This window comes from Ammospiza caudacuta, chromosome 24 (genome assembly GCF_027887145.1).
Source record: "Ammospiza caudacuta isolate bAmmCau1 chromosome 24, bAmmCau1.pri, whole genome shotgun sequence".
NCBI classification, from domain to species: Eukaryota; Metazoa; Chordata; class Aves; order Passeriformes; family Passerellidae; genus Ammospiza; species Ammospiza caudacuta.
Genome location: NC_080616.1, coordinates 2,334,126 through 2,347,898, shown reverse-complemented (window position 1 = coordinate 2,347,898; position 13,773 = coordinate 2,334,126). Strand labels below are relative to the sequence as shown.

At 48.1% G+C, this 13,773-nt stretch overlaps 1 protein-coding gene across 1 annotated transcript in view; it reads right to left on the bottom strand.

Annotated features, from left to right (window-relative positions):
• The window catches only part of PPP1R12B (protein phosphatase 1 regulatory subunit 12B), a 137,030-nt gene extending 123,490 nt beyond the window's left edge, over positions 1-13,540 (bottom strand). The window contains exon 1 of the mRNA XM_058819583.1: positions 13,253-13,540. Within this exon, the coding sequence (XP_058675566.1) occupies positions 13,253-13,540 (288 nt within the window). The remainder of the gene's footprint in view (positions 1-13,252) is intronic.
• Between the last annotated feature and the right edge of the window lie 233 nt (positions 13,541-13,773).

Here is a 13,773-nt window from a genome sequence, read left to right as displayed (position 1 = left end):
TGGGAAATTAATTTTTTGTCTTAAGAGATGTTTGTACAGGAAAGACTGACAGCACACAGCCCTGGTATCACTGAGAAAACACTGCAAAACTATTCAGCACACAATGCCAAAAGTGGGACAGATTTGTCATTTGAAACTATTCTGTTGAGCTGTATCCAAGACTCAGATTCTCCCAATACACTCAAAAAAATCCCCTCAAAAACAGACACTGTGTGCTTCCTGAACAGAGTATGTACCTATAACAGTGATTTATGATAGAGAAGAGAATGCACACAGGCCACAACATATACAAGATGACATGTCACAAGAACAATATATCATTCTTTCCAATTTGAAATAATTAGGATTTAAATTCTTCTAGATCATCACTTTTCTATTTTCTTCATTGGAAGTCCTGTTTCATAGGTCCAGTGTGTAGATGTTTGCAGAAGTACCATGTGTGTGCAGCAAATATGCTCATGCTCACAAACCCACTCTCCCTGTACACCCCACCCTCCAGATCATGTGTGTGGGAACAGGGAAGGGGCAAACCCCAGCAGAGGTGTGGGTGATCTAACCTGGAATTTGGAAAGTTCATGCCCAGAGCCGTTGCACAGAGGGCTGACACACCAATACCTGAGCACCTCTGTCTACAGCAGCATTTTGGGTGCAGCTCAGATGGCACTGGGCACCACAGAATCACAGGATGTGTCAGGATGGAAAGGACCCCAGTGGATCATGTGGTCCCACCTCCCTGCTCAGGCAGAGTCATCCCAGAGCACAAGGCCCAGGATTGTCTGGAAGGGTCTGAGATATCCCCGGGGAGGGGGGCTCCACACATCTCTGGGCAGCCTGTTCATGGCTCCATCACTGCCCAGGGACAAAGTTCTGCCTCATGTCCAGGTGGAACTCCCTGAGCATCAGCTGCTGTCCATTCCTCTTGTGCCAGTGCTGGGCCCCAGGGAGCAGAGCCTGGGCCCTGCTCTGAGTCCTCCACTGCCAACAGGAATGAGATCCCATCTCAGTTATCTCCTCTCAAGGCTGAACAGCCCCAGCTCCCTCAGCCTTTCCTTGGCAGGGAGATGCTCCAGGCCCTTTCTCATCTCTGCAGCCTCTGCTGGCCCCAAACCAGGAGCTCCAGGTCCCTCCTGAGGAGCCCAGACCTGGACACAGCACGCCAGATGTGCCTCACCAGAGCTGGGCAGAGGGGCAGGATCTCTGACCTGCTGGGAATGCTCATCCCAGTGCACCTCAGGACACCCCTGGCCTTCTTGGCCCCCAGGGCACCTGGATAAAAAGTGGACCTCTGAAGACCTGGCAGGAACTCTACTGCCTTTCAGCTTTTCACTGAATTAATCAGATTAGGTTACTAGAGGGTCTGGGAAACAAATGACAGTTGATAGGAAAGTAACACAGGGACTGGCATAAGCTCAACAGCTCCAGGGAAGTTTGAAGCCCCAGAGCAGCAGTTTGGTCCAGAAGGCATCTGGGCAGCCCTGGAGGAGCACCTGGGGATGCAGCCAACACATGGTGGAACTGCCCAGGAACAGAAAACAAACAGTCCCACCCAGGACTATGCAAAGGAACACAGAGCCACAAGCTGTCAAACAGGGCTGCTATCCTCACTGGTTCCTTCCCCTCCCAGCCAGAGGCTATTCCACTTGGTCCAAGAGAGGGACTGCAGCTGCCAAGCCCTGCTCTCCCCTCACTGCCCTGCTTGCTGGTCTCCAAACCTCAGGTGCCACTGACTCCCACCCACCAGCCCAGTTTCCTCACCTGCTGGCAGAAGCAAGGCTGTGCCTGCACAAAGCTCTGGCACTCAAAGCTACTCAAACCCAGCTCCCCAGGGTGGCACATGTGTCAGCTGGGCACATGGGACTGACTTGTGACAAGCTCATGGAGTTATCAAGTGAGGTTAAGCAAGTGGGACTGGGACATTCCTTTTTGCAAGGACCAAGCTGAGCCTGCTGACTTATGGCTGCTCAGTCTTGAGCAGCTATCACTGACAGGCTGTGCATCCTCCCCAGAGGCCAGCCGCTACCTGGTGCCTCCTGCACTCCCTTCCCATATTCAGAGAGCACTGAGCAACACTTAATATCTAAAGTGCAGCAGTGATTAAATTGGTAGCTGGACAGAAAGTAGAGAGGGCTCCACTAAAGTGGGCTCAGGAACCAAAAATGTCTGTTCAGCTTTGTAGCATTTCCTACAGTGTCAGCACACTGCAGCAGCGAGGAGCATTCCTCAGCAACTGGAAGCGATTGCTAAGCCCATTAATAAAATTAAGACAGCCAAGTTCTACAAGAGAATACCTCCAACCTTAGGAGCCACTGATGTCTGTGCTGCAGGATGGGGAGGAAACATTTACCAAAGTGGTAGCGGAAAGTAGAAATCTACAGCTATCATCTCTCCTGGAGACATGAGGAAGCAGCACTGCTGATTGTGTGTCTGCTCCTGAAGAACAGAGGTCACAATGTGCCTCAGAACTGAACTGGAACTGAGGGTGAAGTGCTGTGCAAGGTTGCACCAAAAAGTAGGGAAGGCACCACAGGTATGACACAACAGCAACTGCTCACTGGCTGTTCCTGCAGGACTGAGTGCTGAAGAACAGGAGACAAGTCAAGTGGAAAGAACATCTCCTATTTCCCTCCTGGCAGGGACTTCACCATGAAACTTGCATTTTGTAGAGGGGGATGGGGAGAGGCAGAGCAAGGCTGGTGGAGGGGAAAATCAGGGAGATGAGGAAATCAGGAAAATGCCCTACAAATGGTTTGTTTGTGCTCACAGGACTATCCCAACCCTGCAAGTGTCCAAGGCCAGGTTGGACAGGGCTTTGAACAACCGGGTTCAGTGGAAAATGTCCCTGACATGGCTGGAACAAGACAATCCCTAAGGGCTGCTCCAACCCAAACCATTCCCTCGTTCTGTGATTCACTGCAAAGAGTCAGAGGCTGAAGCTCCCTGCAGGCCCACAACTCCAGCAGTGCTCCTGATGACAGCCCTGGTCCTACAAGAGGCACACATGCTCGAGGGAACAGACCAAGTGCAGGTCCCAGGAAGCACAGACGTGTCCTGTTAGCCCCAGTGTGCAGCACCAGAGCCCAGACCCAGCGAGGGAGGGGGAGGGAATGACCATGGACCACTTGTGAGATCAGGTGGGATGCAGACATGGCTTAAGAGGGAGCTGCAAATCACTGTCAACTTTCAAATGTCATGGTGACAAAGGGAGGCCTGATGACATGCAAACACCACCCCACCATGTTAGAAGGATCCAGGGACCATCAGCCATCTCAGTCTCACTGTAGCCCCTGCAAAGGCTGTGTAATAAATCCTGCTGACAGCCATTTCCAGCAGCAGGTGGAACAGCCAGTATGGATTTACCAGTGGCAAATCTTGCCTAACTTGATTGCCCTCTAAGCTGCCTGTGTGGAAGACAGGAGAGCAAGTGTGGTACACCTTGGACACATCTCTGCCAGTGTTTAACAGGCAGGAGCTGGACTGCAGAAGCAGGTGACTGACACTGGTGAGAATATCAGGCTCAAAAGCTGTACAAAGTCCAGCCAGCAGCTGATCACCAGCAGCATCCCTCAGGTGATGATGGGGTCTATACAAATCCACATCTTCATTAACAAACTCAATTAACACCAATTATGGGACAGAGTGCTCTCACCAAGTCTGCAGATGATACCAAACTGCTGGCATGGCTGGGGCAGGAGATCCTTCTCAGAGGGACCTGCAGAGCCTGGAGAAAGGGGCTGATGGAGGGTATATGAACAGAGGCACATAGTGCCCTGCCCAGGACAGAATTGCTCTTGCACCAGCACACCCTGGGGCAGCTGGCTGGAAAGCAGCTCTGCAGCAAACCTGCCAAGCTCTCAGGGAGAACAAGGGGACAGAGGCCAGACAGACACAATAAACTGCTCCTACAGATAATCCATACAACTGTCTGGAAGACTCTGCAACTCAACAGTGACTTTCTGCCTCTCAAAAGCCTTTGAGAGTCCCTTTGAACACAACTTCTACCTTTCAAAGCCTTGCAGGGTACACAGAATCCCCTAAAAGGGTGTGATGAGAACATCAGCCCACACTAAGTCAAGCTGACTGAAGCATGGAGCAGATCAGTCGGCTTCCTGAGAACACAGGGAGGGAGCATGAAGACAGCGAAAAACTGAGAGCCAACATCAAGTGATGGAACCACCTTTGAAGGTTTAACCCAGCAAGTCAGCAGCTCTTTATACCTCTGTTCTAGAGAGCTATTTCAGCCCAGAAATCACAATTCTGCTTGAAATATTTGCTGCAGACTCTTAAAAGCCACATTGCACATAAAAATGGAAGATGATCTGGTAATAGGCTAGAATGTAGCATTTCACTGCCATCAAGTTGCTTAGAAAGCATCTTGGCCTGTGGAATATTTTTTGGTAACACAAATGATTACATTAAAACAACAAGTCAGTCATACCAACATCACTTGTGATGTTCAATAAAAGGCTCCAGTAAGGGCACAGGGTTCACTACTGCAGAAACCACCACTGGCATGTTCACAGCACTTGAAAAAAAATTAAATCACACAGTTGGCAAGCGTGAAGTGTGTCACAGGTGCAGCCAGACTCAGGATGTGCACCTCTTACTGGACATGTGTTTGTTCTGCTAATGTAACCAGTAGCTCAGATTTAGGTGCTATCCACAAAAACACCAAAGCTGTCTACACTGAGTGTGTCATCTCACAGAAACCACAGAGCAAATGGGGTAGAAAAATGGTTTGCTAGAACATTTCATCCTCCAGTACCACAACAGTATTTAAGGTAAATATTCTGATTATTTCTGTTGGCACAGGCAGGGTCTCTGCTGATGATGTAACTCAGAGCAATTATATATATATATATATATATATATATATATATATATTTGGGTTTACTAAAGCAATTAAAGCAAGCCACAGCACTCACAGCCAGCTGGCTTAGAGCTCCCCTGTCCCACCAACCTTCTATGGGGGAAATCCCTATTTACATGTCTCACATAAAGTATCAAATTGTCAGAGATCACAGAATCCAGCTGGTTTGGGTTTGAAGGGAACTTAAAGTTCATCCAGTTCCATTCCCTGCCATGGGCAGAGACACCTTCCATTACACCAGGAGGCTCCAAGCCCTGTCCAGCCTGGCCATGGACACTTCCAGGAGTGGGACAACCACAGCTTCTTTGGGCACCCTGTGCCAAGGCCTCCCCACCTTCACAGGGAGGACTTTTTTCCCAATATCCAATCTAAACCTCTTCCCTTTTAGCTTAAAACTGTTCCCCCTTGTCCTATTGCTATCTGCCTGTGTAAAAAGCCACTTTTTAAATAAAGCTCCTGCTTTTTATAATTGTCACTCAAGATAATTCATAATTAATAGCCGTTTTGGGTAAGGATGACAATCCAAATGAATTGAAATCCTGGAAGATGAAGATGCTTCATACTTTGACTTCAGAATGAAACCAGCAGCACTTCTGGATGCTTCAATTCAAGCACAAAGCCCATGTGGTGAACTAGGAGCAGCTCCCTGTGCAGGCCCTACCAGCTTCATGCTGGTTTACATTCCTCTGGGGGATGCTACTCTATTTACAGGTCCAAACCAAACAGACTTAAGCTGGGTATGGGCAGAGCCCACACACACTCACCTCACCTCCCTAAAGCACTGCTGGAGTCCCCTCACTAAGCCAGCACTTGTGTTTAGACAGGTCTAGACCAGGACTTGCTAGTATCCCACATTTCAGATGTAAAACCCATCAGTCTTTGATACAAAACCACATTAACTGATACAGCAGGGAATGGCAAATTATAAATAGGAGGTGGCTTCAGACAGATTCCAGAAATGGATGGTGAGCAATCACTGTGGCAAATCAATGCTCTGGCTCAGGGGATCAGACAGGGACCAGGTTTAGTTTTACCCTGAAAAGGCAGTGACACATAAAAAGCTAATGGCAGGTGGTCACTCTGCATTCTGTACATCTCACAAAGATTTATGAGCAAGGCTGAATGCTGGAAAAGCAATGCTGAAGCTGCTTGTGTCCCTCTACAAGGTCAGCTTATTGTATTATAGAAACATTTCCAGTGAAACTGAAGTTAAGAGTGTTCTATTTTGTCCAGCCACAGGAAACAAGTTACAAAAATCCCAAACAAATCAGCATTAAAGAAAAATAAATCATACCATTTACTCTCAAAGAGTGAATTTTCAGTTATTTTGGTGGTTTTCAGAGCAGCAAAGACTATATTTAAACTTAGAGTTTAAAGCTGGAAGGAAACTGATTTTTCTAAAATTTGTTTAACAAGGAAAATATTTAACAAGAGAACACACAGATGTATTTTCTAAAATACTGATCACCTGTAAGCACTGCATGTTATAATTATTATGAATGAAAACTGACATGAAAAATTGTGTAGGTGTCTCAATCAGGAATTTTGATGCCCTTGATTGTCAGCTTGATGTGAAAAGAGAAGCCTGACTGCCAGGATCTGGCAATGTGTGGTATTGTGCTCATTAGCCTGGAAATGCAGAAAAGCAAATTTCCTCTGAAAATCATTTGAAGCCTTAGGTATTTAAGAAAGGTTGTGTTTCACTACAGTGAGAGGGGGAACATCTCAGGAGTGGAGGGAGGAAATGAAACGTGGCTCCCTGAAGCTGTGCAGGTTGGAGCTTCATCTCACAGCCACGCTCTGGCTTCCACTGCTCCCATTTGAAGTTCACAGCAGCTTGAAACATCTCTGCACAGGCCTGCAGAGACTATACCCACCATGAGCTTGTTCTTAAGTCCATTCATGCTGAAGTGAACCCCATGAAAACAAACACATAAATCCCCACTAAATCCTTCAGAGAATCACGAACTGGTGTGGGTTGGAAGGGACCTTAAAGTTCATCTCACTGAACACCCCATCATGGACAGAACACCTTCCACTAGGCCAGGCTGCTCAAAGTCCTGTCCAACCTGCTCTCAGATTTTCAGCAAGTGAAGTTTTCCTGCTCAGGCCCATGGCCCAGCTCCTCAGGCAAGCTGCACCTTCCTCCCCATGCAGATCAGTTTGCTGCAGCCCAAGAAAGGAGATTGCAGGGACAGCTGTGGCACCTCCCTTCAGAAGGACAGCTGAAAATAAACTGCAGACTCAGATCCCAGGATTTATACTGGGCACTCTCACCATCCCATCATCACTAGGTCAAAAGGTTCACTCAGCTGGGGATCCTGCCACTGCATAGCAGGGGCTGCCATTCCCCTGAAAGGCTCTGGGTTTCTCTTTCATTCTTTACCCCAACCCTCTGCACAAACACATTTTTTTAAACACATGTTTCAGAATATTTAATGCTCCACCTGCCTTCATTTGTATTCAAAAGTTAGAAAGAATAAATATCAATTTATACAATCACTTATATAATATTCCCTTCTCCCAGCCTTCTTAAAACTGATTGCTCTAATATGCACAGTCTGACAGGCCTTTTTGACTTATGGTATATAATAATCCTCAACTGGGAGCCAGCATACCAATTCAGAAGTCCTATATTTTAATATTAGTCAGTTATTATCTCAGTATATTACAAAGCACAGCACTTGTGATGTCTCACAAGCCCCACAGTACCAAGTCTGAATTCTAAATCTCTAAAACTGTTTGAAATAGAAACAGATCCCAGCCCAAACACTCCCTGTTAAAATAAGCAGAAGACATTATAAATTGCAAAAAATAATGCCAGGATGATGGGAGCTTCACCTAGCTTACAGCTGAGAGTTCTGCACATAAATGTACTGAATGTTTGAGCACAAACACTGAATGTTTCCAGCCATGGCAGCAGGAGCTGTGCTGCTGGAGCAGGGGCTGGCCAGGCACTGCATTCATTGCTAATTCCTGCATTTCTGCTGAGCTGGCTTTCAATCTTATCAAGCCATGTTGATTCAGACAAGTATGCAGCATGGAAAACTTGTCTCCATCTCTGATGCAGGCTCAAGAATTTCATTTGCACGAGTCAGAAAGCTTTGAGCACACATTAGGCACAACAAGCTTTCCCTAAAATACCTTTGCTTTCCAATGAGGCCAGGACTCCAGACTGCCCAGCAGCTCCAGTGGAGATGAGAACTTTTCCACAGGCAGCACTAAGGAACCAGGGTCAGCACTTCCAGCTGCTGCCATGAAGGAAGCTGTTGCTGCAAGTCCCACCAGCTCCCCTGCTCAGTGTTTATGGGGAGCAGCAGAGCCTGACACATGGAATCACTGGGGAGGATAAACAACGGCTGAGGAAGGAAGCAATGAAGATGCACATTTCCCCTCCCAAACACCCATTTACTTACTAAAATGCAGTTTCCTCCCAGGCACCCAGTACTGAGTAAATGATGTGGTTGTCCTCAGTTTCCAGAAGCCAAAGCAAGCAGCTGAAAGTGCCCCAAAGCAAACCAGGGAAGGTTTGTGCCCTGCTGCCAGGAGCAGCAGCTCTCCCAGGCTCTAACTGCAGCTCAAGGTTAGCTTGTGTAGTCTACAGTTCATTCTGCCCACTCAGGAGATTGCTTGGAAATAGAGATGCAAGAGAAAGACAATTGAACCCTTGATGAAAGTATCAAGGCAAAACAGGGACTGAGAAAGCCAAAAGGAGGAAAATAAAAGCACAAGGTTGATAAAACAGCACTGCAGATTTTAACTATTTTGTCTCATAAATTCCTTGTGTACTGTAGGCATTTTCCAAGCTATCTCACTTTATTCTGAGCCCTGTGGGATGGTACATGCTACTAAATTCCCATTTCCAACTGAAATCCAAAAACCCCATTCCACTTACCCCAGTGATAAACCCTATTTTTGACAGTGCCATATTTCACTTTGACGAACAGTGTTACATGCAGCACAAGAAGATTGCAACTTTTATTTTTCCTGGCAGAAGAACACCTTCAGAAAGGAACTCTGCACAGCACAGTGGGAAAGGTATGACTCTCCCTAGATAACCTTCTATTCCAGGAATGAATGTATTTTTAGGCAATGCAGCCACCCAATCTTAAAAAATGCAGCCTGATTTATGATGCTATCATCACCAACTTAAAGATCAGAAGCTGAACTACCTTAAAACACAGCTGTGATGCCCCAAAGACGGGCACCTGAACATTCATTCCAGAGTTATCATGCCAATCTAAGTTGTGTTATCTCCTCACCTTTCAAGGCACAGACTGGCTGCTACCTTTCAGTGATTAAGAAATTCTGTGTCCAGAGAAGGGAGCTGGGGAAGGGTCTGGAGCACCAGGAGCAGCTGAGGGAGCTGGAAAGGGGCTCAGCCTGGACAAGAGGAGGCTCAGTGGGGACCTTGTGGCTCTGCACAACTCCTGACAGGAGGGGACAGCTGGGGGGGATCAGCTCCCAGGGAACAGGGACAGAATGAGAGAGAACAGCCTCAAGCTGTGCCAGGGGAGGTTTAGGTTGAATCTTATGGAAAAGTCCTTGCCAAAAGGGGGGTCAGGCCCTGGCAAAGGAGTCACCACTCCTGAAAGTGTTGAGAAAGAGTATAGCTGTGGCACCTAGGGACATGGTTTAGTGCTGAACATGGAAGTGGTGGGGGAATCCTTTCCTCCTTTTCCCCTCAGTCTCCAGATTTTGTTCCAATGTTATCACCTCAGTGACTCTTCCAACAGTCTCCAGACTGCTGTGATGGGCAGGGTGCTCTCTAATATCTCTGTCTGGTTTCTGGACTGTCCTAAAATTCTGCTGCTTCCTGCTTTGTTACGGCTGCACACAACCTGTATGAGGAAATTGCAAACTTGCTGAGCAGCAACTGAAAATTGTCCAAAACTTTTGACACAGATGACACCTTCTAAAGCTCTGAGGAGCAACCAGACATGCCTGCAGTTTTACAGCTCTGGCTCACAAGGAGGAATAACAAACTGAGAACAACAAACAGCCTCCACCTAACCCAGAGTTACTGCACAAAGTACCTGACTATTCAGGAAGCAGCTCCTGAATTATCACAGGCACCCAGCACCTGAAAACCAAGTCAACAGCAAGCACCAAGGTACTGCAGAGTGCTGTAAATGACACAGGAGCTATTTCATGAGCAACTCACTGCTCCTTGGAACAGGCCAAAGGGAAACAGAGTAAATCATCAAAGGGCAGACAGAGGATAAACAATCTTTGCTGTCATCCTTTGTGAACCAGTCCTTGAAGACAACCAAGCATTGCTATTATTACACTGGGAGATGCTTTACCAACTAGAAGCAGCAGAATGTTTTTCCCATAAGACTCAATTTTCACAGAGTTTACTCTTTGGTTTTATCTGTCACCCAGGAGACAGAGGAGCAGTTCATTCCCATTTCCCACCACCTGCAAACACCAGAGAAGTTCAACTGCCACCAACAGCTCATTTCACCAACTGGTAGCAGCTTTCTTGTGATTTCTAAATGTTCACTCACATTTAACTAATATCCCCCTTTCCATTTTGCATTAGACACAAAATCATTGTAAAAAATAATTCAGTGAATATAATGAAGTTAATTATTGAAAATACAGGACTGATGTTCCTCCAGCAACATTCTGCAGGCACTGAGGTAGACAAAGCACAGGTGAAGCCACCCTGCAGGTTCCAGACACGGTCTGTGGTGCAGGTCTGTGTGGCACCTGATGCTTCTAAAGAGGGCAGTGACACAGGCTGCAGGCTCAGAAACATCACTGTAATTTAAAAGGGTATTTTCAAAATACAGCTTGGTGGCTATAAATAGCCAAGGCAGCTTCTCACACAGCAAGTACACAATGGTCTTAGCCACAGTGGCCCAGATACCAGAGCAAGTGTAATTTTACCTTTGTGAACACACACAATATTGGGGCCACCCTGCACTTCAAACAAACTAACCTGATTTGTAAGATTGGTCTTAGGTTTTGTGGGAGCAGCTGCTGAGTCTGACAAATTAAGTCAATTGACTTGGTTAACCCTTCCATTACCTAAAAAGATCTGATGCTCATCCAGAGCAAGTCTCATGTACTAAATTATTTAACCAAAGGAAAATATTTTACCTGATCTTTCTGTCAACAAAGACATCTCCTTTCAATATGTAGGATTTCCTTCTGCACTGAGTGGCCATTTGTTGCACAGGTATTAAACAAGGGCAGACTGTCACTATCACCTGCCCTGTAATGTAACATTGTGTTTCTAATACTAAGAGACGTTATTTAAATATCCTCACATGCACTACATCATTTCAGCTGTCAACCGGTGCTCTGGGGATCCCCAACCTAACTGGCCTTGGCTGATGCTTTACCATAGGCAGCATCATTCTCCAAGCAACATGAAAACAAATCTGTTTTAGAGAGGTTCAGAGAAAAGAACTCACAACAACCTCCCCGACCATGCTAATAACCATTTTCACCTGATAGACATTTACAGACTGAGGCTACACATGCACAGCAAAACCTTTTACAAAACAGTGTTTGTTCCATTTGGGTGTGCAAGAACATCTTGTCACTCCTCAGCAAAACTGTTATTACATCCATGGGACGTTGGAACAGAGTTTTTATTCCAATCCCAGTAAGGTCACCCTCCCTTTCTGTCAAGTTTGTGAAGAAACACTTCACATAAGCAGCTGGCTGGTACTGCCAGCATCTGCTCCACCACTCACTCATCCAAGCTCTCCCAAGTATCAAGCCCTAGGTGTTACTGGTCAGTGTCACCTGATACTGTGCTCCTAAGGCACATATGATACAATTCTGTATCCTTTACGTACACAGAATTCAATTTGCAGCCTGCCTGTCAATACATGGCCTGCCACAGTCTGCAGGAGTGTGACCTTGCTGAGCTCAGTGCCTGCCATCAGATCCAGCACTCACCAGACACCTCAGAGTACACAGCCAGGCCCCTCCAAGGGGATCACAATCCATCCTGGCTGGAAACCCCTATGAAGTCATCCCAACTCTACCGTGTATCCACCTCAAATTCAGCCTTCTTGGCTGTCAAAATGAACAACCAGCTTTTCAGTGGCTGGTTCTGACCAGTGTCCACAGGACTACTTATTTACCTGATAATAAATGTACACGTGCTGTGCTGGAGGCCACCAACACAGGGCAATTTATTTGCTATTGCTACACCAAACTCCACAAATAACGAAGAAAAAGGCCCATCCATTACAAAGGTCACTGCTTTGCCAGCTGAAGTCTCATTCAACCTGACAGTCAGTAAGCTTGCATGCTCCTTACTTCACTACTTATTTTTGGAAGCCTAAACCAAAATGAATACCAAAATGAATACCAAACCAAAAACCCTGCCCCTTGCTTCCTGACAGCCAGGAGCCAGCAAGCCCCTGAACCACCGTGTACAAGTCCCAAATGCTTCTGTAACATCAGCCCAGCAAAGAAGAAATCCTGATTAACTCAAGAACTATCCTGCTATTTGTGCTGCTAACACATTATTCTTTACAAACACATTAGTTCCAGATGTTATTCCTGAACTGTGCTTTTTTCCCCACTCCTGTTGCTACACTACATGCTTAATCTACACTATCTTGTGCTAAGAAAATTTTCTTTATGAAGCTGGCCTGGATCCAAATCAGATTCATTTCACTGACCAGATGTACCAATCTGGGACACTGATTTCACACATTCTGCTAAATCCTCAATCAGTCTTGGACAGCAACAGGTTTCCCAATATTCTGTGCAGGCAATTTTGCATGTTCCCTCGCATTCCTGCTCATTTATACAAGAGCAGCCAAAGCTACGGATGGAACACAGCACATGTTTCTTGACAGTCAAGGCTTTACCGCTCAGCAGCCAATTCCTGATACCACTTCATATCATCTTCACATTTGGATGAGTATAAATAGAATCTGTGTCGGCCATGCGGCCACTCTCTGCTCCCTGCCAAGGAACAGTTTGGGGAGTTTTAAAGAAACTCTGGTAAAACACAACACAGGAATTGGCCAGACATCCCTGACCTTGCAGAATTCGCACTCTTGCCGGGAAATTTTCCCGGCATTTCAGGAGACTCCAATCACATCTTAAGTTTTTAAAAAATTAATAAATTAGCTGCCTGGTCAGGCCCGCAACCCTGCCAGCCCCCGCTTTATTTTGCTAATTAAGCTACTTAATAACCCTGTGAAAGTTGGTACATCCCGCTGCCCGAGTGGAAGCAGCCCGGTCTGTTCTGTGACACCGGCTGAACGCGCCGCACGGCGCTCGGACCGAGGCGCACCGAGCCCTTTGTTTACCGACACCCCCGGCCGGGGCTCAGGTACCGCCGCGCCCCCGGCCCGGTGCCGACCGAGCGCACACACAGCCGGGCCGCCTCCCCGGCCCCGGTACCTGGTGCAGGGCTGTCAGCCCGTCCACATTGGTGGTGTTGATGCGGGCGCCGCGGCCCAGCAGCCTCTTCACCTCCTCGGTGTCGCCGCTGGAGCAGGCGGCCAGGAACACGGCGCCCTCCTCGAAGCGGACGCGGGACCCCCCCGCGCCGCGGTGCCGGCCACGGCCGCCCCCCGGCGCCACCGGCTCCTGCTCGGTCAGGGAGCCCTTCCAGCGCCGCAGCTGCTCGGCCCGCCGCAGCCGCGCCGACTCGGCCCGCTTCCCGCCCAGGTGCTCCGGCTCGGACATCGCCGCCGCCGCTCTGAGGGCCGCGCGGGGCCGCGCCGCGCTCAGCCCGGAGCGGGGCGCAGCGCCCCCGCCGCCATCTTCGCTACGCCCCCGCCGCCGCCGCGCCCGCGCCGCGCGCGCCCCGCGGCACCCCGGGACATGTAGTTCGGGCGGGAGCGGCGCCGCACCTGCCCCGGGGCGGCCGCGGCTCCCGGCGGCCCCCGCGCGGCGCCGCACCTGGGCGCGACCGGGAC